The sequence below is a fragment of the Podarcis liolepis genome, assembly GCF_965112155.1.
Source record: "Podarcis liolepis genome assembly, chromosome: 1".
Classification (NCBI taxonomy): Eukaryota; Metazoa; Chordata; class Lepidosauria; order Squamata; family Lacertidae; genus Podarcis; species Podarcis liolepis.
The window spans coordinates 32,256,582-32,283,216 of NC_139554.1; the positions used below are offsets into that span (position 1 = coordinate 32,256,582).

The window sequence follows — 26,635 nt, forward strand, 5'->3', positions numbered from 1 at the left end:
TGGCTTTGCTGATGTGGTCCAAAAAAACAGAAATAGGTCTGGCACTAACGTGGCTGCACAAGTTGATGGAAGGAAGCAGACAAGAGGCCATCCAACCATCTGGATTTGTGTAGGGTTTACTCCTTAGCCTTTTCTTCACCCAAAGATGTCGCACAAGGCAGTAGAAGTTTAGGGTCAATGTTTTCTCCATGGGTTTACCCTCGCAGGTTGATGAGCCCTATCTGCCCCTCACTTCCCTCTACACTAATGTGGGCACCTTGAATCGGGCCTAGAAGCTAGCAACCAGGGCAGCTTTTGCAGAACGTAGCATCACGTTGCAATAACCTGATCTGGAAGAGACCAGAGGATGGAGTAGTGGCCAAGTAATCTCTGTCAAAGGGTCTTAACTGGCAAACCAGCTGAAGCTGGAAAAAGGCACTCCTACTAACTACCAAAGCCATCTGAGTCTTCAGTGACAGTGCTGGATCCAGGAACACTGCCACCCCTGCTCAAAGGACAGACCTGCTTTTCCCAGGTGAGTGCAACCCCAACTATAACAGGCCACCTCCCTACCTAATACCTGTGAATTCAGACCAATAGCAGTGGCTATGTAGGAGGTGTAACTTCTAAAGCAGGGTCTCCCAAACTTTGGTCTCCAGCTGTTTTTGGACTACAACTCCCATCATCCCTAGCTAGCAGGACTAGTAGTCCAGGATGATGGGAACTGTAGTCCAAAAACAGCTGGAGACCCAAGTTTGGGAAACCCTGTTCTAAACCCATGTGCTCTACCCTTAGAAAACAAAAAAGCAGAGATACTTGTTTCATTGAAGAGTCAAAATACCAACAATTATTAAATCCATTTAATTTTTTTCACATTGCCTTTTGTTACAAGTATTCTCTTCACATGCAATTATTTTCTATGAGACCAAAACAACGGGAGAGTTCTTACATGGTACAAATTTTTACATCTCCTAGATATGCAAATTAAAAATAATTTAGTTACTGCTGTACAATGAAAATCCATTTATTCACAGTTAGATGATTATTTACAGGGCACTCTCCTGAGAATTATCCTATTAAGCTTCAATTTGAGCAATAATACAGTCAGTTAAGTAACAATAGCTACTTAACAGCAAATTACTGAGTTGAGAGGAAAAGGATAGAGCTAGTTCAAAATAGAGTCAAGTTTCTTGTTGTGATTCTTGAGGAGTTGCAGAAGATGCAGTTGACGGATGTGTTAACTCAGCAGGCATTTCATTTCTGCTCTCAGGTGGCAGTGGTGGAAAAAACCCAGCCCTTGGAGGCGGGTATTGAGAATAAGGCCTCACGGGAAATGGACCTCTCACTGTTCAAAGAGAATGATCAAAGCCCGTTTGGGTTAGTATTCAGAATGCAGCTACTTTCTTACAGATTTGACACTCAATACTCACAAACACGCACACATTAAAATCAACAGTAGCCGTAACCCATAAGCAAAAATAAAGGAAGGCATTAGAAAGCTTCTCAACAATACAAGTTCAAGATGCCTAGTTGAAGCTGTCCCAGAAACTCCAGCGGGTGCAGAATGCTGCAGCGAGGCTCCTCACGGGGTCCCTGCCATGGGAGCATATTCACCTAGTGTTTTTCAAGCTGCACTGGCTCCCGGTGGAGTACAGGGTAAGATTTAAGGTGATGCTTTTGACCTTTAAAGCCCTTCACGGCCTAGGACCCTACGGGACCGCCTCTCCCAGTATGCCCCATGGAGAGCCTCAAGGTCCATAAATAGCAACACCCTAGTGGTCCTGGGCCCTAAGGAAGTTAGATTAGCTTCAACCAGAGCCAGGGCCTTTTCAACTCTGGCTCCGGCCTGGTGGAACGCTCTGCCTCATGAGACCAGGGCCCTGCAGGATCTGATTTCTTTCTGCAGGGCCTGTAAGACAGAGTTGTTCCGCCTGGCCAATTTGATTCCCTCCCTCCCTCTCTTTTCTTTTCCTTCTCCTCCTGCGATGAGGCTACATTTTAATATTTTAATGTTGCATTTTAATTTTGTTTTTAAGTTGTAATCATGCGACTTGTTTTTATTATTGCTTGTAAGCCGCTCTGAGCCCGGCCTTGGCTGGGGAGGGTGGGGTATAAATAAAAATTATTATTATTATTATTAAACCATGGAAGATGTTTGCCTTCCATAGTGAAGGCAAATGTTAATAGTTAATACTTCAATAATGCCCACTGAGGTATCCAGGAGCGTCCATGTGCAAGTGGGGCAGAATTTTCCTTGTACAACAGGATTCTCCTCACCTCTGCAGACCCCACATGTGCCCAACACTTGCTTTGGAGCATAGAGGGAACTCAGGGAAGGGAGATGCAGGAGGAGAAAAAGAGGGGGAAGTCCTGTTGTGTAAGGGAAATGCTGCTCATGTGATGTGCGGTTCAACGACTATCTGTTGCCATGGCCAACTTCATAAGAGAAGCTATGGCATCTAGACTGCCTAACTCACGGGCCCCTTTGCCGTGGAAGATTCTGCTAGCACTGGTCTCTTCATCTGACAAGAGAAGTAGAGTAGCACTTGGTGCAGAGAATTTCCAAATTTATTTATTCTACAAAATGTATATCCTGCCCTTCTTAACACATCTGCATCATTCAGAGTGGTTTACAATTAACCGGGAATGAAAACCAGCTCGGATGCTAGGAGCATTCTAAAATGAAAGTCTACCTTATAGAAATAATTTGTCCAGCAGCAACCATATAATAAAACTGGTTGTTGTTTCAACCCAATGTTTTAATCAATCATCACAAAGCAGTTAAGAGGGCCCAAACGGGCCTCACCAGGTAGGGTATTTTAAAACCTGGGTGCAGCCGCTGAGAAAGGCTTGTTAGGTTTTCTAACAATAGCTTACGAGGTAAAGTTTAATCATATCTTCCACTAAAAGTAGTTATTAATTCCCTTAACGCAGCTTTGAACTTGGGAAAATGTCCATTAAAAGTTATTGAGCGCCATCAGCGAGTTAGCAAGACCCGTTCAGGCATTCACCTCCAACATAAAGAAGAGCTTTCCCCAACCTGATGCCTTCCTTCCCAGTATATAGAGAGGACCAGAGTTGCACATGCTAGCCTCTTCTCCCACCTCTCTACTAGCTGCAGAACTTTACACACTGAGTGGGAAGGTCTGGAGGGGGAATCTTTATGTACTCAGCTGATTGCAGGAGATTCCCATCCATATGGAGGAGAGGAGTCTATGTGAAGAGTCTTCCTTCCTACCTTCCCACTCCATGAAGCTGATGGAAACAGAGACACTGGGAGCAGGTTTGCTCTCTCGACTAACTTAAGCCCATTCATTTCAGTGGAACTTGGGTGCAATTCACTTTTCCTGGGTTGTGCCTCAGGTTACTGTGGTTTCCAAACGTTTCCCCGTGAAATGCATTTCATTATTTATTTTAGGGGGGAAATAATGTAAGAGCAGCAAGAACATACTTGGCAGAAGAGGACGTGGCAGGCCAGCAAAATCCCTTGGGAAATATTCTCGAGGTCCATATCCGCTAGGAGGCACTGGTGGAAAGGGAGGGCCTCTTCTCATGAAAGGCCCTCTTGGGTCCATTGGCATTAGAGGAGCTCGCAGTAAGGGCAGTGGTGGCGGCACAATTCCAGGCCCAAAGCCTCCATTGTCAGGTGCATGAGACTGATCCGAGGCATTGAGCGTATTCTGTGAGGAAAGGGAAATGGGCAAGTTAATATTTAGAAAGAAGCTCGTGCCACTTTTTCAAGCCACTGAGAAACTTGTCAAAGCACGTAAGCCCGAAAAGAAGCTATGATTTACAAGCTCCAAAGAGGGCAGATCAAAGCAGAAGCCCAATCCAAATCAGGAATGTGGGCTAACAGGACTGAGATGGAGCCAAACTCAAAGGCTACAAGTAGGAAGTTTATTAAAGCAAGACACAACATCACCCCTGCGCTGAAAAGCTAGTCCACTGATTTCCAACTACCTTTCTTTTTGGTCCTTTCATCTTTCTTGCTCTTGCAGGTTGTAAATAAATTCAGTCGTGAAACTATTATTTTAGCTAACGTGTCTTCAGTAATTGAAAATGCCCACAAGGTAATAAACAATTCTGTAGCAAAATACATACTGTGTAAAATCAATTTAAAGAACTGTCAAATTCAGCAGAAACTTGGCAAACCTTTTTCGCACCAGATGAAACTGATCTTCTCAGTCTTTTGTCTGTTACTTACACTGTCATTGGGATGATCTCTTATTCCATTTCCACTTAAGTCTGTTCCTGAGTTATTCTCAGATGCTTGTCCATCTGGAAGTGGGGGGAAATAGCCAACAAGCACTTTAGCATTAAGTAGTCCCAAAACAGCTTTCCTCCAAAGAACAGATGGGTGTGGAAATGTATGTTTTTGCACATTTACTAAACAGAGGTGTTGACTGTATTGATACTTTTGTGCCCTTCAAAAAACAAAACAAATAGTGCCATTCCCGCTCACAACCAGTTTGAACTATTGTTTTTCCTACTGAAGTTAAATAAATGACAAGGCTGCTGTATAGATTTACTAGACGATCATTTCAGGGAAGAAAATTTATCTTTTCAAAACAACCAGTGTGTAAACACCAAAGGCATTGTTTAAACGCTGTGCTGGTTGTAGAGAACAAGGTCTGTTTCAAAGTCTAAATCAATGTTTTACTGATCTTGGGTCAAATGTCTTAGATGAAAGGCTTTTTGCTTTCAGCATGAATTCAGGTTATTCCTTCCTACATGTGACCACAGATGCTGAATGGAGATAAAGGAATGATGTGACTTATGGTAAGCAAAGCATAGCAGTCCAGTTAACACAGAGAAAGTGCAGAAGTTTCTTAAACTTTATTGCTGCCTCTTTTTTTTTTTTTTTTTTGTATCACAAACATGGATTACTGCTTGGTATTACAAACAGCAAAGAACATTAATTTCAAAATACCAAAGTCATTACTGGCATTCTTTGATATGCTACGAACAAGAGAACAGAAAGTGCTCTGAGTGTTTGGATTTCAAGCTATTTGGGCTTTAGTTCTGAGCAGAAAAGGATTATTTACTGCTGCAGCCAAATTTGGTAATGAACTCCTTTATTTGGGCACTAAAAGAAAGCAGTTCCTACCTGCTTTATCAAATGAAGGCATGCTATAACTTCTTAGTTCTGCTGGTCCTGAAAGTCTTCCTGAGTTTGGATGACTGGGATAAAATCTTTCTGGTCTTCGAGGAAGAGATTGCTCATTATACAGCTGACCTACCATTCAATAAAAAAGTGCAATTTATTCAGTAGATTTTATTAGAATTACTCAATGATGGCTTATCAACAACTTATATCTTATATTCCTTGTGTTATGGAATATGCAAACTAAAGGACATGGGGCGATAGCTAGCTAAACCTAGTAGCTGATGGAAATCTCACATCTATCCCATTTATCAAGGTCGATCAACTATACAATATGGTCTTGGAATCTTTAAGCAGTTATCAGACTCATATATATCATACGTATGCTGCTATCCCTTAGGTACAACATCAAACACTTGAACCTAAAAAGCCCTGGCAATGATCCCTCCAGAGGTCACAACACGGTTCAAAACAAAAGGGAGCTAAGAGTATTTCATTTTGTAATTGCCATTAAAATAGAAAATGTCCAAGAATGATGGGCCGTGTTTAGTTACCTGGAGGCGGGGGCATTATCCTGTGATCTCTATCCCATGGAGGTGACAAAGATCCAGTGTCAGAAGGTGGTCTGTGGGGATCAGATAACCTGTCAGAATGCAACTCTCCTCTTTCATTACTAACTTCATACATGCCAGCATTCCCCGGTCCTCTTGATCCTAATTGAACAAGTTACAATGGATTCAGTCACTTGAGACATCCGTCATTGCAGTTTTCACCGAGTACCAAACCACGAGATCCCAACACATTGAAAGGTGGTAGAATAACACACATGGCTCCCTTGGTGAATTTCAGTCATGTGCTCTTTTTCCAGGAGGGGTGCAACTGTTCAGTCAGTCAAAAGTACAGTAAATACTAAGAGACAGCTGCTTTGAAAGAGAGCGGAAGGAACCCTGAAACAAAGTCTACATTATATTCTGATTCCTCTCACTGGGCAAAGGGAGGAAAAAGAACGTTAGAAGTCTTTTCATCAACCTCATCAGTGTTGGCAACATCTTGGCAGAGATTCCTCCTCCCTCAGAGCCCAATTCTGCTTCCTCTTCCCCAAGCAATTTGATCAAACCCATCAAATGCAACATTCTCCCCTCTCTTAAATCTCTAATATTTAAAGTAAGAAGACAGCTGGAAAAGATTAGAGAATTTCCCCCCCATTTAGAAGAATAAATGAGAAAACACGCTTTAAGCCAGTAGGGCAATATTTTGAACTACTGTACATTAAAGCGTTTTCATTTCTAATTATTCAAGCTGTTGAGAAGCTTTTAAGGTCTGACTCACTCTGTGGCTCATAAGTACTGATTTATGTTGGTCTATCACCTATTTTGTTATACTTGTACTGGCTCTGAATTTATCTGAGTATAGTTGCACTTTCAAGTCAGCAAATTGACATATTTCCTCCATCCTCTCCAACAAAAGCCAGAACAAAAAGAAACAGCTCCTGAGATTATTCACCACATGCTGTCAATACGTATCAGTTAAAAACAAAACTCTTTTGTTTTTTTCTGTTGAGATCAACAGCCAAATACAAATAGACTCAAATATTCTTGCTACAATGATATAAAAGGCGTACTCTTCCTTTCAAACTCCCTTTCTTAAATCTGAGAGATGGCACTGGCTTCACTTTTAGTAGCTAGATGGATGAGCAGTGTTGGTTTAAAAAATTAAGAGTAAAGTAGGTTATTTTAAAAAGCTTTTATTCTGTTTTTGTTTTGCGTTGGGCACCCATCTACTGTAATGAGCTGCAGAAACTAGGGGAAATAGACTGTTCCACAAATGGATGGACAGCACTAGTCGAAGCATAGTTTCATGATTTTCACAAAAAGCACAAGTAGGTGCTGTTAAGAATCCTTCCATGAGCAGAATATATCTTTCACATGTAAAAGAGCATTTTTAGATCCAACACACTGGTTTTTGGAACATAGAGTCATAATGGTACTGTATACTTCTGCTTCCTGACCTATATGCTAGAGTGCATTTATATGGATAATTTAAGCTTACTCTTATCCGGGTTCTTTTTAGTATACTTTTACAGATAGATCCATTACCAAGAAAGGAGGGATAGACTAAGAGGAGAGAGAATCCATGAAAGTTAAGTTTTCAAATTTAAGAATTGTACCTCTTCCTCCTCCACCACCTGGAAGCACAGGTGAAAATCTTAAGGGGCCCTCCAATAAGGTTGGAGGGGAAAGAAAAGCTCTTGTTTCAGATGAAGGTCTGCCCATTGGTGAGGGTCCATATGGGGAGTGCTCTGGAACAGTTAAAACAAAATACTAAAATTCACAGGTTAGAGTTAATGGGCTGACATAATAGTTCATTTCTCACCTAGGTTTAAAACTAATTTGGGACAAAAGAAAAGTCAACCTCTTGACTTCATTATCAGTCATGGAATTAAAAAAAAGTCATTTTAAATAATTTTCAAATGCTCTACAGATTGTTAATAGGAACAAATTACAATGGGAATCAAAATACTATATGCTGTTGCTGCTACAGGTCAATGAAATAAAAATGATCCCTGCATGAATAAAGACCAGCTATGCTTTCATACATAAATGGAGTCATGATCTCTTTACACTTCAACAAGATGCACATTTTAAAAAGTACTGTACCTCTGCCAAATGCCCTAACTGGCATATCAAGAGCATAAGGATCCTTTTCCAAACGATCAAATTTAAATTCTGCTTCTGTTAATCTAAAGGAAAGAAGAACATGTTAATAAACTAACTTCTTCCCTATTTTTTAATAGAACTCAACTTTTCAACTGATGAAAAAGGTAAAAATCAGTTAATGAAATAGATTACAGGCATTAATTGTTAAATCAGAAAGTTAAATCCGGAGTTTGGGAGTGCATTGTCAGTACAGTCATACCTCGGGTTACAGACCCTTCAGGTTGCGCACCGCACCAAACCTGGAAGTACCGGAACGGGTTACTTCTGGGTTGCAGCACTCGCGTGTGCGCAGAAGCACTAAATCACGCATTGCGCATAAGTGCCAAATCACAACCCGCGCATGCACAGACATGGTGCTGCGGGTTGCGAAAGTGCCTCCCACACGAATCACGTTCGCAACCCGAGCATCCACTGTAATATGCTGATGACACATATGTGCATATGTATCAATTTTTATTTTTACAGAAAACCCACATAACTGATCACTGGTGTCACATAGTAACTGAACAACTGCACATAGTAACTGAACAATGGCACATTGTTCAGTGACAACAGTACGTCAACAAAATCAAGTTCTTCAGTATGTACATTTTAATGCTTACTTTTGTCTACTGTATGCATTTTCTTCTCTTATATCACTGAGGTGCCTTTCAGCTGCCCGCGCTGCCAGCTTTAAAAATAAAAAGTTCTTGTTAAATACTGCTATTCCTTAAAGCACAAGAAATATTTCCAGTTGAAAGTTCGAACACTGTTATCTATTATCGTAGAACAGCAGTCTATTAGAAAGCCTATGAAACAGCTTAAATGATACTAAAAGTGAAGTACCCCTCTCCTGTTGTGAGCAAAGACCATAATGCAAGACTGCTGGTTTCAATGCAGTTTGCAGCTGCTGGACCACTGTGACTCTATCAAGGGTCTGGGTGTAAACCTGCTTTTAAATATCCTGATCTTTCTTATTCACTAGCAATTTGACCCAATGAGTACTAACAGACAAAGAAGCTATGGAATACTGATGGCCATAAAAGTTGGAGATTAATTAGCATGCTCCTTAGATGGAGTAGCTACTAAAATGTCACCCTCTCTGACACCCACAACTTACACAGTGACGGTGCTGTTGAGCTGGTGCAAACAAACTATGAGTAGCCAACATGTTGCCCTCCATGTGGAAGTCTACAATATCCATCAGCCCATCAGAATGGCCAACAGGGCTGGGATGATGGGCAGCGTAGAAGAAGAGTTTGGATTTGATATCCCGCTTTATCACTACCCGAAGGAGTCTCAAAGCGGCTAACATTCTCCTTTCCCTTCCTCCCCCACAACAAACACTCTGTGAGGTGAGTGGGGCTGAGAGACTTCAGAGAAGTGTGACTGGCCCAAGGTCACCCAGCAGCTGCATGTGGAGGAGCGGGGAAGCGAACCCGGTTCACCAGATTACGAGTCTCCCGCTCTTAACCACTACACCACACTGGCTCTCTGTGTAGTCTAACAACAACTAGAAGTAAAATAAGAAAATTCCTTCCAGTAGCACCTTAGAGACCAACTCAGTTTGTTATTGGTATGAGCTTTCATGTGCATGCGCACTTCTTCAGATACCAACAGCTGTGCATGCACACGAAAGCTCATACTAATAACAAGCTTAGTTGGTCTCTAAGGTGCTACTGGAAGGAATTTTTTTATTTTGTTTCGACTATGGCAAACCAACATGGCTACCTATCTGTAATTAGAACATCTAGAAGTGTACCAAGTCTAGCAGGATTGGTACAGATCAAACTAATGGGAGGAATTCAAGGTTGCGCTCTTCTGATCGTTCCATCAGGGCAAGCAGTTTGGCTTGCCAGATGGAACGATCCCCAGGAACCATTCCAGTTCTCCCACCTGCCACCCAAGCCAGTTTGAAGGGGTGCAGAGTCTCTGTGCAACGGCTTCACTAATTGAATCCCACCGAACGGTTGTTGAGCAAGCCCTCAATACTAGCTGGGACATTTTCCCTTCCCATCTGTTTTAGCGGTCCATGCCAATTCAAGCTCTGGAGGAAGCTTTCATATGGACAAGCCTTGGATTCTGTTTGTGTGAATCTCTTGATAAAACTGGAGTGCCTTATAACGGGAAAGAGAGGGGTGGGGTTTATTTTTTGTTGTGTGTGAAAGACGGGTTTTGCAATCTCATTTTGTGCTCCATTACTGCAATGTTATCAGAGGACAGACTGTTTTATTCTTAGATAAGAGCCGCAAGAACAGTCAAAATATTTATTAAAATGGCATTGAAACAAGGCCAGAAGAGTGTTGCAAAATCAAACATTTTAAAATTGGCATTGGGTTTGGAAGGATTTATTTTTACAAGAAGGGATTTACTGTTACTATAAAAAAAAGATTCCATAAGACATTGAGGAAACTGGGCGCAGCATCCATGTGCTCACATTGATACAGTCTTTTCCTGCCATAAGCTTGTACTTTTTGAGGTAAATTAGATTTATCCAGTGCTTTTTTTCTGGGAGGATGCAGGGGTACGCATACCCCTAAACATTTTGTGAATCTTTGTAATTTTGTCCATTTGCTGTATTTATTTTCCCCAATTTGAACTATAAAATGGAGATTTCCTTGAGTCAAAATGAGAGTACCCCTAAACATTTTTTTAAAGGAACAAAGCACTGGATTTACCCCACCTATTTTTTACTGGTACTAATGAAAAGGAGTATTTTTATGGTCCTACAATTCTGAATGAAGGGGCATGGGAAGCCTCCCCCCCCCCTTCTCCATTCTTCCTCTGCCCTGAAAGAGTTCCTTCTGAAATGCATTGCAGAGTGGCTTTTCTCGAAACACAACTTGAACTGCCACAAAGTCTGCCACTGAACAGCACGCAGAGCCCTGCAGCTGATCCTACAACTGAGCAATAGCACCAGACTTTATCAGAGGAGACAGAAAATACTTATTTAAAGAGAGCAAGTTTAAAAGGCCCTATAAAATATAATTTAAAAATCCTATTGGGGAGCTGGTGGTCAGTAAATGAATAGCAGCATCCAGGTGCACATCTGGATTTATAGCAGCTCACAGAAAACCTTCAAAACAACTTTTGTCAATTTACCCAGCATAAGGAGTTCAAAGGAGCAGTCTAACAGTTGTTTTGGGACAGCTGCAGAGCAAGGGGCAAATGAGTGTATTAGAAAGATCCAGGTGAATCTCTCAAAAGCAGAATACAAATAGTTTAAAATAAAATAATAAAAACGCCTTTGCCCCTTTTGAAAGCATCACACATTTCAGAAAGGCTGGCAAGTTTTTAGCATTTGCAACTTACCCAGTTATCGTGAGCTTTCTGCTCATGGGACTTAACCTGTTAAAAGAGAATTCCACATTAGTTCAGAGGTGCAGAACTCAAATCAGTCTGAAAGGCAAGATGCATTTTTTCAATTCCAAAGAGCCACGCTAGCACATGACCTGTGGGAAAGTACAGTCATACCTCGGGTTGAAGTAACTTCGGGTTGAATATTTTCAGGTTCTGCTCTGCGGTGACCTGGAAGTAACGGCGCGCGTTACTTCCAGGTTTCGCCGCTTGCGCATGTGCAGATGCTCAAAATGACATCACATGCATGTGCGGAAGCGGCAAACCGCAACCCGTGCAGATGCAGGTTGCGTTCGCTTCAGGATGTGAACGGGGCTCCAGAACGGATCCTGTTCGCATCCAGAGGTACCACTGTCTATGGCAATTCACTTTCTCTCCACACCCACCTTCTATTAATCTCTCTCCTTTCCCCACTCCATAATGTTTATCTCTGTTGTGCCTCCATTCCACAGGTCCCTCTGCCTTCCTCAATACTGTTTTTCTCTCACATTGCCCTGCAGTGCTCTTGCTTGCTCACTCCTCCTCTCATTTCCCACCACATTTTTTCCTGCTGTTTCTTCTCTTATCTCTACTTCTTTCTTGCCAAGTTCATCCACAACAGCAAACAAGATCGTTGTTTTTTACGTTCCCAGGATTTTACCCCAATGAAAGTGTCTCGGGCACAAGAGAGGAATGCCATCTGGACAGATACTAGCATGCCTCTGTTTCTCAGCTGCGTGCCTCAGAAACCAAAGAGGAGGAAGAGGCAAGTGCATGCATTGACACAAGAATTCCCCCATCCCACTCCTATTCATGCTGAGCTTAGGTGGGCCTTAGATGTCTCCACAAGGGGCTGAGAGAGGGCTGGCAAATGATCTGGCATGCTTTTGATCAAATATAAACTAACATCTTGAGTACTTAAATACATAGCACTGGTTGGGTTCACACATGGTTTGAAGTTGGCTTATTTAGAAACTAAAACAGCTTGTTTTAAACCAGGGAATGTGGTTCGTATGTAACGCTAAGCTACGACTAAACTCAGCAGAGTTACTCCTCCTGTAGAAAGAAAATGATGCCAAATGCAAAAAGGAGCAAATCACAAACAGAAATTTTCCTTTGCTGCCGTGACTCAAAGATGAGCCATGTCTGCAAAGGTGGAATGTTCCTTCACAGCCACTGCTTCAGTTGAAAAGCCGTACCTGCGAAGGAAGGAATGGGAGTTCACTTGATGTGCTTTTGTGTTGCATCACCTGTCATGGGCCATCATGGACTGACATATGGGCAACCCCATCCACCTATCAAAATGGCCCACAGAGATGGGGAAGTTTTGGATCTAGCCCACTGGATACATTCCTCACCTGTGGTCAAAGTCAATAAACCTTTAAAGGTGAGAGATGCTGCATTTAAGATATATGTTATTAATAAAAATAATAACAACAAAGGACTCAATCTGCTATACCCTTGTCTGGGAGCAAATTTAATTGAACTGAATTTTACTTCTGAGCAGTGCTTTTTTCTGGGTGGACGCAGGGGTATGCATACCCCTAAACATTTTGTGAATCTTTGTACTTTTGTCCATTTACTGTATTAATTTTCCCCAATTTGAATTACAAAACAGTGATTTTCCTGAGTCAAAATGAGAGTACCCCTAAACATTTTTAAAGAAAAAAAGGACTGCTTCTGAGTAAACATGCTTAGGATCATGCTATAATGCTGAAATCCTAAGCAAGCATACTTTGAAGTAAACCCAACTGAAATCAGTCATGGTAAACATAGCACATGTACTAATTTAGAAAACAAAATATATATAAATACCAGATTCTCATAAGAGTGAACTGTTTTTTTCAGTTCTTCTTCTAGTTCTTCTGCTCGTTGTCTGTAATGGAATTATACAAGGATAATTTTGCACACCAGATATTATCACAACACCTTAAGTAACATTGAAAAGTATGTCATTAAAAAAAAAGCAACAACCCCAAAGCTAATCTAACTGGGAGCCCTACTGAAGCAGAAGGCAGAGCACCAGTTAGGCAAGAACAGATAGCCTTTGAAGCAGATTGGAACCTGCCTGCAGAACTATTCCCTTTTGTCAAGCTGCCTGCAAAATTCTGTTGTTGTGAAAGAGACAAAACTGGAATTGAATGGGGTCTCTTCCAATTGAAGCTTAGCAGGCTACATTGATTTACAAGGCCCTGTAAGGTTGGGGGAGGGTATTAACCTGGCTGTGTCGAATCAAAGGCAAATTGTTCCAGAAGCTCTGCAAATGTCATCTTGGTAGTCAAGATAACCCCACAATTAACTGACAGCTGTAGCAATGAGCTCAAATATGTTTAGATTCACTTGTTTTGCTATAAGCTAATTTGCTTGCTGTGATGGGTTCCGGGCCCAGAAAGGGCAACTATCTGTAAGACTTGGGCATTTGCCACCTATGCCCTCATCTGGTCAGGTGGAGTGATGGGAAGTCCTGGCCGAGAAACGTATGCTGCTTTGTCTATAAAGCATGTATGAATGTTTGTGTGGGTGCAGACAGCCATCTCCTTACTTCAATGTCAACCCCATAAAGGCTGGGAGACCTACCAGGCTGATTTGCTGTTAAGTCTGCACCTTTCTTTTAATAAAGCACTAGAACTGACCATTCTGACGGTTTTGACATCCTTCTTTGGCATCTCTGCACCCAACCACTCCCACAAGCCCTTGTTTAGAACACTGATGCAGAAGGGACACTAGAATATCTAGCACCTTAAAAAGGGGATAATCTATCCAGTCAATCTGATGACTGTCAAGACCCACAAGCTCTGCAAAGCTACCTTAAAGCTGCCTGCCCCTTAGGGGAAGTTCTGGGTGGGTTTGGGAAAAGCATGAGCAGAACTCCAGTTTCGTAACAGGGCTTTCCTGGCTCCTTAGGATGAAGGGATCATCTAGAATTGAGGTGGGATGGGACACAGTGGGCTCCAGCAGGATGGAGGAAAGCAGCAAAATCTGGTGAATTGCCTTTCTACTCAAGGAAGATACATTCAGATCCAAGCCTCTGATAACCACTCTCTCCACTCAATACACTATGAGAAGGGGCTTGAGTCAGTTGTGATTACTGCAATGGGGCTTCACTGACTTGATTAGAGGTACTACTCCATACGACTCCTCTGATTTTTCAAAAGTTTCAAGATGCTAGGTCTAATTCTCCACTGAATTTTGTTCATTCAACAGAGGAAAATACCAAATGAAATCCATAGTTACCGATAACGGTTCACTTCTTCAGCAGCATGACTGATTGTCTCATCAACTTTGGAAAGCTTTTCTTCTTTCTGTAAACGATCTTTTTCTTCTACAGTTAATTTCCTTTGAAAAATAAAAGAAACAAAGCCTTTCATTAGCCACAACTCAACTGTTTTCCAGTCATCTTAAGAAAACATCCACAAAGGGCTGAAGCTCATTTCAAAAAACAAACAAACACTGACACGTACAGTAACTTCCATTTGCCCTAGTAGCCTGATCCTTAATTATAAGCAGCGTAAGCAACAATAAAAATGGTGTTAAAATCCTCAATACATTAAAGGTTGTGCCACCCTGTGCATACTTAGAGGGCTTCTCAAGGTGTGAATCAGCTAAGAATCCCTGTCAGTAGAAGCCCTGTGCAAATGGGGCTTCTGCCCACCCCCCATGCAAATTGGCTAGGGATGGAGACAACATTGCTTGTGGGTAGGAGAGGAGAGATCATTCCATCTGGCAAGCTGCAACACATGAGCAGACAGAATGTTCAACACAGCACCACCCTCACTGAGGGTTCAGAGCAAACATGCATAGGACTGGGCTATAGCAGAACTTGCCAAATTTATTCCTTGAAGGTTGAAGCAGTAGCTCTGAAAAATGATTTGTGAAGAACTTGCTGGTAAATCTCTGCTAACAATAGTAACTGGTCCCCAAGAGAAATTTAGCACTGATGAAGTGCTAGCACCCCCATGATCAAAATGCTCAGGGGATCCTAAGATAAAAGAATGAAATCAAGGAAGAATCCAAAAGAGGAAATGCTGCAGTTATGGATGACTTCAACTAGCATCATACAGACTGGCTACATATGTGTTCCAGCCATGACAAAGCAGTAAATTACCTAGATATCCTAAATGACTGTGTCATGGAACCAACCAGAGGGACGGCAAGCCTGGACTTTTATCTTGAGTGGTGCACAGAACTTGGTACAAGGTGTAAGTGTTGCAAGCCAGTTAAGTGAAGTAGCCATAGTGCTATTCATGAACATACATGAAAATGGCCAATTGCCAAGAAAATCAAGCACAGTCACATTTGGCTATGAAAGAGGAAACACCCCCAAAATGAGGGGATTGGTAAAAAGGAAGTTGAAAGAAAAGGTCAAGAGGGTCACATCAATCCAAAATGCTTGGGAGTTGTTTAAAAACACGGTATTAGAAACCATATGAAGTAGTAAGCAAATAGACCAAGAAGTGGCAGCAAGGTCCCAGTGCCAAGACAAGGGTATAATTGTTGAAGACAATGGCAGGCTCAAGTTACATATAACATCATTTTTCTGTTATCTAAACAAAGATTCGTCTATCAAGCAACAAATCGACCACTACCAATACCTGTGAAGGTTCATTTCATTTTCTTGATATAGCTCAGTCATGACTTTAAGCTTTTGCTGAAGCTTCTGAACTTCGCTTTCAAAGTGTGTATTTTCAGAATGCAACGTGACATGTTCCTTTTGTAGATTTTCAATGCGTTCTGTCACAAGAGTTAATTACAATTAACTGATATGTTAAAACCATACGATAAAGGAAACAAATACTGAAGACTGAATACAGTATTCTAATGCTGAAAAGAAAAATGATTTCTGAAGGAGTTTGGAAGAGATGTAAAACCTCATTATGTCCCTGTACAATAACTCCAGTCACTTTGAAAAATGCTTTGAAATCTCACTAAAAGGATACATTTCCCACCTCCCCTTTCACATGTATTTGTGGACCAAATTTTGTTTTGATTTCCTTCACAGGACAAATATGTTTGGACCAAATGGGCTGAGGCACAGACAGGAGGGAAATAAGGCACAGGACAGCTTCACCATAGGTAAATAAAATCCTTTTTAATACTAATACCACACGTCAGCATCAACAGTTTCCCAGCTAACAAGCCCCACATCTCAATCTACTAAGATAATGGCCATGTAATACATAGAAATCCAGGTTTTGGGTTTTGGTTTTGGTGTCTTCTACTTCCTAATCAGGATCCGGTTTGGCCCAAGTTTGCTGCCTGAGACAGAACAGCTGTGTTGTCCCCCAACCCAACCCACTACCCAGTCAAAGTGTATAGTGTGCACAGCTGGGCAAGTTATTCTGGAAAACCCCCGGAAACACCTCCCCCAGCTCCCTGACATTAAAAATGCAATACAGTGGTACCTCAGGTTAAGAACTTAATTTGTTCCAGAGGTCCGTTCTTAACCTGAAACTGTTTTTAACCTGAAGACCACTTTAGCTAATGGGGCCTCCTCCTCCTGCTGCGCCGCCAGAGCACGAGTTCTGTTCTCATCCTGAATCAAAGTTCTTAACCCGAGGTAATATTTTTGGGTTAGCGGAGTCTGTAACCTGAAGCATATGTAACCTGAAGCGTATGTAACCCGAGGTTCCACTGTAATGATACGTGAAATAACTAACAGCCTGTTGCCATTTCATGACACCCAAAATTAATTGTCTGAGGTAGTTGCCTCAAATTTCCGTGGGTTGTCCCTGCTTAGTGTTTCCTCAGCCACACATTTCCTCAGTCACCACCGGTCACTCACCTCACACCTCAATCCCCAGTATCTTCAAGACAGGGTTGGGAGAGCCCCCTGTCTGAAATCCTGGAGAGCTGCTGCCAGTCAATGTAGACAATGCTCAGCTAGATGGACCAATGGCCTGACTCAGTATGACCAATGATCTGAATCAGTACAGTGGTACCTCGGGTTAAGTACTTAATTTGTTCCGGAGGTCCGTTCTTAACCTGAAACTGTTCTTAACCTGAAGCACCACTTTAGCTAATGGGACCTCCTCCTGCTGCTGCGCCGCCGGAGCACGAGTTCTGTTCTCATCCTGAAGTAAAGTTCTTAACCTGAAGCACTATTTCTGGGTTAGCGGAGTCTGTAACCTGAAGCGTATGTAACCCGAGGTACCACTGTATAAGACAGCTTCCTATGGCTTTCCCCACCAGGCCACCTGGCATGTTTAAGTCATGGGAAGCAGCAGTGCTTTTTTAATGGAAGGCAAGTTAGTATTTGGCTCCCATCTGCAGTAGCCACCAGCCAAGTTAAATTACCCAAAATGCAATGTCTGACACAATGTTGGGTTGAGCATTCCATTTTGGGTAATCGAACATGGAAGATGGCAACTGCAATTAAGAGCTAAGTTTGGTTCCCATGCTACAGCAGCACCAGGAACACTACTAACACACCTCTGGTGTCCGCGTGTGAGTGTGTGTTTGTGTGTGTGTAATAAGTGAGAGGCAGCAGCAAAGTCTGACCCTGGGCCTGCACCATACTCTGTCTAATGGTAAGGCTGCCCCTGTCACAAACTCCCCTCAACAAGATTCAACCCATTTCATTGTCTCTGGAATGGTTTCTCCTTTCTGAAGTGGAACGCGGGGGGGGGGGTGGAGTGGGAAAAAATAGAACAGACAGCAAATTTAAATGGCTGTTTTTGTTTCTATACAGTATGCAACCTTCTTCAATATTTACAAATCTCTCATCTCTACAGTGTGGCAGTCTCTGAAAGTGGAAATATTCCTACAACCATGATTTACCCATTCAGAGATCACACCAAGCCATAAAAAACACCTACCTGAGGCGCTCCATGAAGGATATGGCATCATAAATTCAACAAGGTATCGTGTAAAAATTGAATTCTTCGTTTTAATGGTTTTTTCCAAGATACCTTATACTTCAGTGAACCTTGATTATTTAAGAGATTTCTAATTATCTTTACAGCTTCGTTCAGTTAAAAGTAAAGATTTTCCCAAAACTGTAACAGAAAACAGCTTTCTTCTTCCTTTTAAAATAATAATAATTAAAAATCAAGAATTCATCATTACCTGCAAGTTCCTCTTTTGCTTTGTTTTCATCTGTCAGCTTTGAACAGATTTGATTTACTTCTGATTCCATAGATTTTAGACAAGCATTTAGCTATATCAAAGAAAAAAGATAAATTATTTCAAATCATAATTGCAAAAGAAGCTACATTTGCACTTCTAAATCAAATCTTTATCTAGTTCTGGATCACTTTCTGGCTGCAATGCTTATTTATGTATTTGATTTTTCCCCCCACCCCACCATTCCTCCAAACCACAACAGAAGCTGGTTTCACATAGTATATCATTAAAACAGACATTTAAAATAAAGAGAACAATAACATCACTACACTATACCAAGAATATATCACAGCAAAAGCAGTAGGTACCTAAAGGGAGGTTGCGCACCCATTGTAAATCAAAATCATGTGCCAAGGCAAAGCCAGGAAGCATTCTATACTTGTCCTGCACCCACCTAGCCAAAGAGGGCAATTGGTTGATGCTCACTTCTTTAATGAGTTAAAGCAACAGTGGGACCACACACCCCCTCCCAGAATTATGTGCCCTCATCTGATGGGAGTGCACACACACAACCAGAGGCTTCTCCTGCACAAATGTTGTTGCTGCTCTTCCCTCTTCAAGCATCTCCTGGTTCTAAAAAACAGCAGAGCAGGCGATGGCAGGGATCGGACTGGCCTGCCCCTCGCCTGAACAGCCTCTTTCTACGCTTCCAACGTGTCCTGCACCCCCACTTCTGTCTCTGACTCCTCCAACCCTTCCTCTCCTCTTCCCCCTGCCCTGGCTCCTGCCTCACAGGTGGCACCAAACACCATAAATCACTGGGGGGGGGGCTGCTGTCTCAGTCTCTAACCCCCTTGCCTCCATCACACACTCATCAGAGCCCTGCCAATCCCTGGCAATAGTTAAGCAATAGCAGCACCCCATTGCATCACATATACTAAAGAGGCACACCATTAAAATAATTCTTTGGCTTGAATCCAGAGTTCTTATGAGCAGGACTCCGCTCATAGGCTGCTTCTGCTGGCGGAGGCAACTTTCAGCAATTCCTCCTTCTCCCAGCAGCCCCTCTGGGACAGTACGTGAGGTGGTGCAGCAGATAGCAGAAATTGAAAAATTTCAGTAGTTAAAGTGGTCTCTCTTCCTTTGTCCAGTTAGTTGGAACTCAGCCCACTTCATGCATGGAAGAAACTCTTTCATTCACAAAAGGGCAACTCTGGATCCTATCATTCCCAAAAAAGCTTGCAGATATTTTCTACTGAACTTTTTTTTTTTAATTGCTTTAATTCCCCCCCCCAAAGTTTTTATAAACCAGTAAAGAAAATAACCACAGTATTAGTGTATTACCTTCGCAGCATAAATCAACTTCTTTACAGTTCGTTTTTCCTGATCATCTGGTTTAAGGGAAATGAAGAGAAGGTGAAAAAAAGGACAAATCACAGAAAACTTTTTCTTTTGTTATTTATTTATAAAACACAGTATTGCTTTTTAAGTGGGAAAGATTTCTTTTGCCCAAGTTTTAAAAACAGTTGTATTGTTTGTAAGCAGCAGTGAGTTCAAGAGGGAGGGGATAGGGACATTATTCATCTAACAATGCTTTACAGAAGCGGTTTTTCTGAAATGCGTTTGAAATGTGTAATCAATCCAATGCGAGAATTACACTCCTCAGGCTTAATTAAGTTCCTTGACCTTTTCATGTGGGCTAATTATCCTCAGGCTAAGGACAAGAAGGAGCAGTGGTTGTCAGACCAGTTTGTGCTTTGCCAAGTTAACCTGGGGTTAGAGTCTCAACAACTTGGATTGTCTTTTTCTAAGTTTTTTGTTTTTTAACTTCAGGGGTTACATTGAGCAGTCGGCTGCAGCACAGAGAAATCTAGCATATGTCAACATAAAGCTTTGGTGAAAATCCACTTTATGCACTGAATGCAACAGGCTATTGCCTATTAATACCTATGCCATAGATTTTGATTAATTTCTTGTATGTAGTTGATTCACACATATTAAGGAGGAGAACAGGTGACAATTCTAGAGTTTGAAAATGAAATAATTTCTCTTTTCCTTCCCTTTCCATAGGAAATGAATAATGATTTACCCAAGTGCTCCCCATTTTCTGTTTCAGTCTTTATATCATTATCCCAATGGTTGTCTTCAGCAGCAGCATGTTCATCTAATGTACAGCTCCAGTCTTTCATCTTCAACAAGCACTCTGTCAGTGACTATACCATATTTATAAAACAAGATGCAGAAATGAGTCCTTGGCTCTTCACAAAGCAAATTCATGATTTTATTCATTTCATATACATTCAATAAACCTATTGAATGTTTAACAGCATTTTCATATCGAGTGTTTTACAGGAATAGTTCCTGTTCCATGTGGACTACTTCTAAGAGAAAAACTTTTACAACAGCATGCATTACTGTGGTAGCTAGACCTCTTGCAAACTCAATACAAGTAGAATTCCAGAACCCCAAGTAAAGTTGCAGGCAGGTTTTTCTCTCTATCCAGCACTGCAAATCTGTATCTGACCACTAGCTTCCTTGGTCTCTGAAAAGGCCACCTGAACCTCCACTAAAGCTATTTGGAAATTGCCCTTTGAGGAATTTGGAGGGATGTGGATAGATGCCTAAAGAAATCAGTGAACTATGATGGCTCTAGTTTTCTGCCTAGGCCTTTTCTCCCATTCACTTACACAAATGGAATGCTTGATATGAGAGGAGGGAAGACTCCAAGAAGTTTAAGCAGATAACCCTACATCTCAGCCTTAGCAAAAGGGCTTAGCAACTTGCCAAACATACCAGTCTACCATGCTCCCTCCTAGAGCTTTGCACCAGTGACTCCCATAGGAATCAATGAAGCTACAAGGCAACCACAGTTCCAAGCAGTGTTATCAATGCCTGAGGGACGCATGTGTATCTCTCCAAATATTCCCAAAGGGAGGAGTGCAAGCTGTTGTTGAGTGGCAGTAGGATGGAGGGAGGGAATTATATACATAATAAAATTGGTTCTCTTGCAACTCTTGGAATTTCCCCCTTCTTTCTCTCTCTCTCCCCCCTTGAATTCAAGAGCCCTTCCTACCGTTTTAAAATGTGATGCAGTTTTCCCATGATAGAGCCCCAAAATAAATAACAAATTTCCTCCTGTGTGCCAGGTGACATTAGGCATGCACAGAATTCACACATCTATATGAATAAAGTAAAGCAAGAGCTGCAGCCAGCGTGTAGTGGTTAAAGTGTTAGACTAAGACCTGGGAAACCAGGTTTCAAACCCCCATTTGGTCATGAAAGTCACTGAGTGACCTTGGGCCGGTCCCTGCCTTTCAGCCTAATCTACTTCACAGGGTTGTTGTAGGAGAACCATCCTTTGAGAAAAAAGTTGGGATATAAATATAATAAATAAATCTTTAATTTTACCTTGACTTGACTTTCTTTGTTTTTAAGAGTCTCCTCCATACCTGCTTTTGAGGTTTCTAACATTTTTGCTTGTTCATTTAACTCACTTAATTGTTCACTCTGTCCTTCAGCTTCTTTTAAGAGCTGGAAACAAAAGTTAGAAAGTTCAGTACTTAATTTATACCAACCAGTTATTAGAATTTCAGAATATTTAATTCTAAAGGGTCTGGCCTAAATTCTTAACATTACATACAGCAAAATTCATTGAGCTGAATATTTTGTATTTTAACTGACATTTCATATGTTCTAATTTTTGACAGCTGTTCTTTTGCTATACATGAAATTTAAAATCATTTTTATTGAACTTTTTCTGTTTTAAAAAAACATGGGAATATATAAGGTTGCATCCAATTGTGTCTTGCACACTAATAAAAGACTTTTTGATCCGACAGGACCTTCCATCAGTGGAACATGAAGGGAGCAATTTTTCAAACCTGCCCTGCGAAATCTGCTTCAGAATGGTTGGGCGGCGGGAAGCCCTTAGAATAGTGTAAGAGGGCAGAAGGGGTCTGCAGGGAGGAAGGGAAATCAACAAAATTGCCTTCCTTCCCATTCCGCTGATGGAAGGTTCTACTGGAGCAAAGAACTTCCCATCAGCTTGAGAGACACAACACGATATAACCCAGAATGTTCTAGCAAATATAGAACTAGAGATTTAAAGCATAAAACCTGACTAAGTGGAACAAGTCCAGCTTTCATGTTACCAGAACGCAACCCAAGCCTATGATTAATCATCCCCAAGCTGGAAATATGAGGTGGATCCAATCTGCGGTGAGACAAGTTATTAAAAGCTGACTGAGACAGTAGCTCAGAAATACTGTCCTGACATTGTCCCAGGCACATCAATCTAGAAAAGCCTCTACAGTGGTGCCCCGCAAGACGAATGCCTCGCAAGACGGAAAACCCGCTAGACGAAAGGGTTTTGTGGTTTTTGAGCTGCTTCGCAAGTCGAATTTCCCTATGGGCTTGCTTCGCAAGACGAAAACGTATTGCGTTTTTTGCAAGTTTGTTTCCTTTTTCTTAACACCGTTAATACAGTTGCGACTTGACTTCGAGGAGCAACTCATAGAACGTGGTGTGGTAGCCTTTTTTGAGGTTTTTGGTGATTTTTGAAGCTTTTCCAAAACTTTTCCGACACCGTGCTTCGCAAGACGAAAAATTTGCTAGACGAAAAAACTCGCGGAACGAATTAATTTCGTCTTGCGAGGCACCACTGTATAGGGAAGACAAAGAGAAAGAATCATAGAATCATAGAGTTGGAATAGACCACAAGGGCCATCGAGTCCAACCCCCTGCCAAGCAGGAAACACCATCAGAGCACTCCTGACATATGGTTGTCAAGCCTCTGCTTAAAGACCTCCAAAGAAGGAGACTCCACCACACTCCTTGGCAGCAAATTCCACTGTCGAACAGCTCTTACTGTCAGGAAGTTCTTCCTAATGTTTAGGTGAAGAGAGTTCTGAAGGAAACACACCCTCCAAGACCAAAGAGCATCCAACCACTCTGATGGCAAGGAAGCAATTGAACCACACACACACACACACACACACACACACGCATCCCGCCAAAAGGCCTGTGCACTGAAAATGCCAAGCAGCTCGGAACATCAAACCATTCATAGAAGTTGCAACTGATTTACTCCATGGAAGGCAAAGTCACATAAATTATAGCAGTCTGTGGACTATCACACTTTCCCTCCAACTTTCATTAAACTACATAATAATTTAAACCAGAGCCTTAACAATATTTAAAGTCATAAATTATTCTAAAGTGAGGATACAGTGTTCCTAAAAGGCCCTCTATAAAACTGCACAGTGTAAATAATATACCTGTTTTTCACTTTCATGAAGTTGGTTGTTTTCAGCTATTGCATCTTGGACAGAAGTTTTCAATCTCTCTCTGTTGATCTCATATACTTTTAATGTGGACTTGGCCTAAGTGAAATAAAGCACAGTGAGGCTGCTAATATAAGTATATACAAAAATACATAGAATCGCATGTACATTTTTTGTTATATCTATCAATTCCTTGAGGCATTAGACTTGTTACAATCAATCCTAATACCATATCATAAAATTATGTTCCATTGAGTGATACTCACTAAGATATACTGTGGATGAGGGCACAGAGAACTATGTTCACAGAACCCACCTTTCACCTGCCAAACACACGATGCTCTCCAAAATAAACAACAGGTTCGAATCTTTCTGCTCATCTTGCAATCCTGTGAATCTGGGGCATAGATGCATGCAATCCCAGCATCCCACCTTCAGCAGCAGTAAATTATATATATCATAGGCATGTGATCTGTGCACCCAAAACCTCTCAATGGTCTGGGGTTCTAAAGCTGTGAGTCATTCATTTACCTCTGCATGCTGATTTTTGAAAGATAAAATAAGCAAGCAGGGCTTTCTCCACTGACTAATATGACAATACACAGTTCCACCTGTCAAACAGCACTAGTGACGCTGTGTGTACACCCTGTGTTCTAAGTGACAACAATGGAATCTGGTTGCCAATGGCACAGCAGCAGCTTGTGGAGGTCGTCCCCCCCCCCCACTGCTATCACTGCTGCATAGCTGCTCTGGAGAACGTACAAGGCAAAAGATGACTTTGGCTTAAATTATTTGCAATGTTGAAATAAATCAAAAGTCCTGAATTCTCCTACTAGAATGCCAAATTACTGCAGAAATAGGCAAACCTAATGGCAAACCAGAAGACAGGAGTGCCTGGCGTGATCTGGTCCATGGGGTCACGAAGAGTCGGACATGACTAAACGACTAAACAACAACAACAACAATGGCAAACCAAGAGGAATTCAATTTGTTTACAAGAAAGAAATGTCTAAACAGAGCAGACATAAAGAACTTGTGTTCAAGACTAATGAAAAATGTTGACAGTGAGGTCCAAGATTTTGCTGTGGTGCATGATGAAACATTTACATTAATATCTAAAGATTGGCTTACTTCAGCTACTTGCATTTGAATAGACTTTGCTTCATTTTCTAAGGATTCCATTCTTCTCCGTATTTCAATCAACTACAAAGACAGTAAAATAAATTTAGATAAAACACTCTGGTTGATACTGCCTTGCCAAAACAACTGTGAACAAACACTGTATTGAATTAGATTTAAATGCTGTATTTCTCAAGGGGTCACTTGTGACCATTTTATTTTCAGCTCTCATTGATAGGATACTATATAGGTTGCAAAAAAAGAGAAGTGACATTCTTTGACTTAATCCAGCCAGGCTGCAAAGAAAGAGTTGGGAGTGCATTCTAAGTGTTGTCACAATTCTTTCCTTGAAATTGACAAGTGCACAGCCCCTCCCATTTGTCAAAGTGCCCATGTGGCTATTGGGGCATTTCCCCACCCCTGGTTCCCCAACCCTGGTATAAAAGATGCTTTAGAAAGTTGATCAAATAACTTCCAAAAGTCAACTGGCTCTATCTACTGTGCCCCAAAGGCAAATGTCTCATTCTCTATGAAGGTATTCTATGCACATTTGTCAAGAAAACATTCAATTCTATTAGATTTGTGATAATGTTTTTATATTGAAAGATCTACTCTTATACATTCATCTAAACAAACAACACTGGCACATGGAAACAGGAAGTCCAATTAACTGTAGTCCACGTATGATTCTCACAGAATGCTGAATACATGGGAGAAAAGTCCCACTGAATTCAACTGGACTTTTTCTGATGTTCAGGAATTAGGTAAAGGTAAAGGGACCCCTAACCGTTGGGTCCAGTCGTGACCGACTCTGGGGTTGCGGTGCTCATCTCGCTTTATTGGCCGAGGGAGCCGGCATACAGCTTCCGGGTCATGTGGCCAGCATGACTAAGCCGCTTCTGGCGAACCAGAGCAGCGCATGGAAACGCCGTTTACCTTCCCACCGGAGCAGTACCTATTTATCTACTTGCACTTTGACGTGCTTTCGAACTGCTAGGTTAGCAGGAGCAGGGACTGAGCAACAGGAGCTCACCCCGTCGCGGGGATTCAAACCGCCGACCTTCTGATCAGCAAGTCCTAGGCTCTGTGGTTTAACCCACAGCGTCACCCGCGTCCCTGTTCAGGAATTATCTACATTTAATTAAAATGGCAATAAATCATCCTTGGATGAGCAAAACACACACAGAGAGTAAGATGCAGACATAGAGATAGCTGCATTTCAAGAACCAACATTGGGTTCAGGGGTTGCAAATATGATGGTACATGTGCCCTCTACGGTCTTCCTTGGACCCACAGGGCTCCCACCCTGCTGCTGAAATTAGGATTGAAAAGAAGCATTCTACTGCAGCCAAAAGAATAGGCTGCAGTGTGCACTTGTTTGCAATGGGATGCCCACTGCAGTTTCTCCGGTTTACAAATGTGTCCTTGGAACCAAAAATGTTGGCAACCCTTGCTGTACATAATTAAATTCAAACAGTGCTGCCTCCAGGACACACTGAAAAAATGTGGATCAGTCTGATAAAGAAACAATACATTTAACATATTTGGAATATGAAGTACACAGTGTTTTTGATCAAAAGCCACAGGAGCAATTGACCTTCAATGACTTAATGTTATTCTTAAAAAGAAAAAAAGCAAATAGAGAGGAGGAGATGAGGACAGGATATTCTAATTTTAATGCAGATAAATTACACTATCTGATTTCTCTTTGAAGGCCAAACTTTCTGCCAGAGAAAGACTGCTTTGAACAAAAGACATACCAAGTCATCCTGCTCTGATCGTTTGGACTTCTCTTCTTTAAGTTCTTTTTCTAAACATTCTATGTCACTCTTGAGTGCAGAGTTTGAGCTGCTCAGTTCTTCATATGCTGCCTAAAATAATGAAGTTTTGAAAGATAACATGAAGACATTTATAGTAAGATTAATCGAGAATGAAGTAGTAGCTACTGAGCACTTTTAACTTTAATTATGTATTGTAGAAACAATAAGAGCAGCTCCACATACCAAGCTACATTGGATGTATTCATTATACTTAAGTTTAATGCACTAAAATTAAAT

The 26,635-nt window shown here is 41.5% G+C and overlaps 1 protein-coding gene across 10 annotated transcripts in view; it reads right to left on the reverse strand.

Moving 5' to 3' along the window:
- Positions 1 to 826: 826 nt before the first annotated feature.
- Positions 827 to 26,635, reverse strand: part of MIA2 (MIA SH3 domain ER export factor 2) — a 63,081-nt gene continuing 37,272 nt past the window's right edge. For 8 of the 10 annotated variants that reach the window (XM_083505373.1, XM_083505372.1, XM_083505371.1 and 5 more), the window contains 19 exons: positions 26,339 to 26,449; positions 24,591 to 24,662; positions 23,454 to 23,558; positions 21,586 to 21,708; positions 20,267 to 20,390; positions 19,522 to 19,568; positions 18,181 to 18,271; positions 15,708 to 15,846; positions 14,350 to 14,451; positions 12,931 to 12,991; positions 11,092 to 11,127; positions 8,403 to 8,470; positions 7,741 to 7,823; positions 7,251 to 7,382; positions 5,638 to 5,796; positions 5,087 to 5,215; positions 4,184 to 4,257; positions 3,431 to 3,659; positions 827 to 1,324 (listed from right to left, as the gene is read on the reverse strand). In XM_083505373.1, coding sequence (XP_083361499.1) covers positions 1,161 to 1,324; positions 3,431 to 3,659; positions 4,184 to 4,257; positions 5,087 to 5,215; positions 5,638 to 5,796; positions 7,251 to 7,382; positions 7,741 to 7,823; positions 8,403 to 8,470; positions 11,092 to 11,127; positions 12,931 to 12,991; positions 14,350 to 14,451; positions 15,708 to 15,846; positions 18,181 to 18,271; positions 19,522 to 19,568; positions 20,267 to 20,390; positions 21,586 to 21,708; positions 23,454 to 23,558; positions 24,591 to 24,662; positions 26,339 to 26,449 — 2,049 coding nt within the window. In that variant the 3' untranslated portion in view covers positions 827 to 1,160. The remainder of the gene's footprint in view (positions 1,325 to 3,430; positions 3,660 to 4,183; positions 4,258 to 5,086; positions 5,216 to 5,637; positions 5,797 to 7,250; positions 7,383 to 7,740; positions 7,824 to 8,402; positions 8,471 to 11,091; positions 11,128 to 12,930; positions 12,992 to 14,349; positions 14,452 to 15,707; positions 15,847 to 18,180; positions 18,272 to 19,521; positions 19,569 to 20,266; positions 20,391 to 21,585; positions 21,709 to 23,453; positions 23,559 to 24,590; positions 24,663 to 26,338; positions 26,450 to 26,635) is intronic. The other 2 variants (XR_014526763.1, XM_083505375.1) reach the window with 2 other exon arrangements.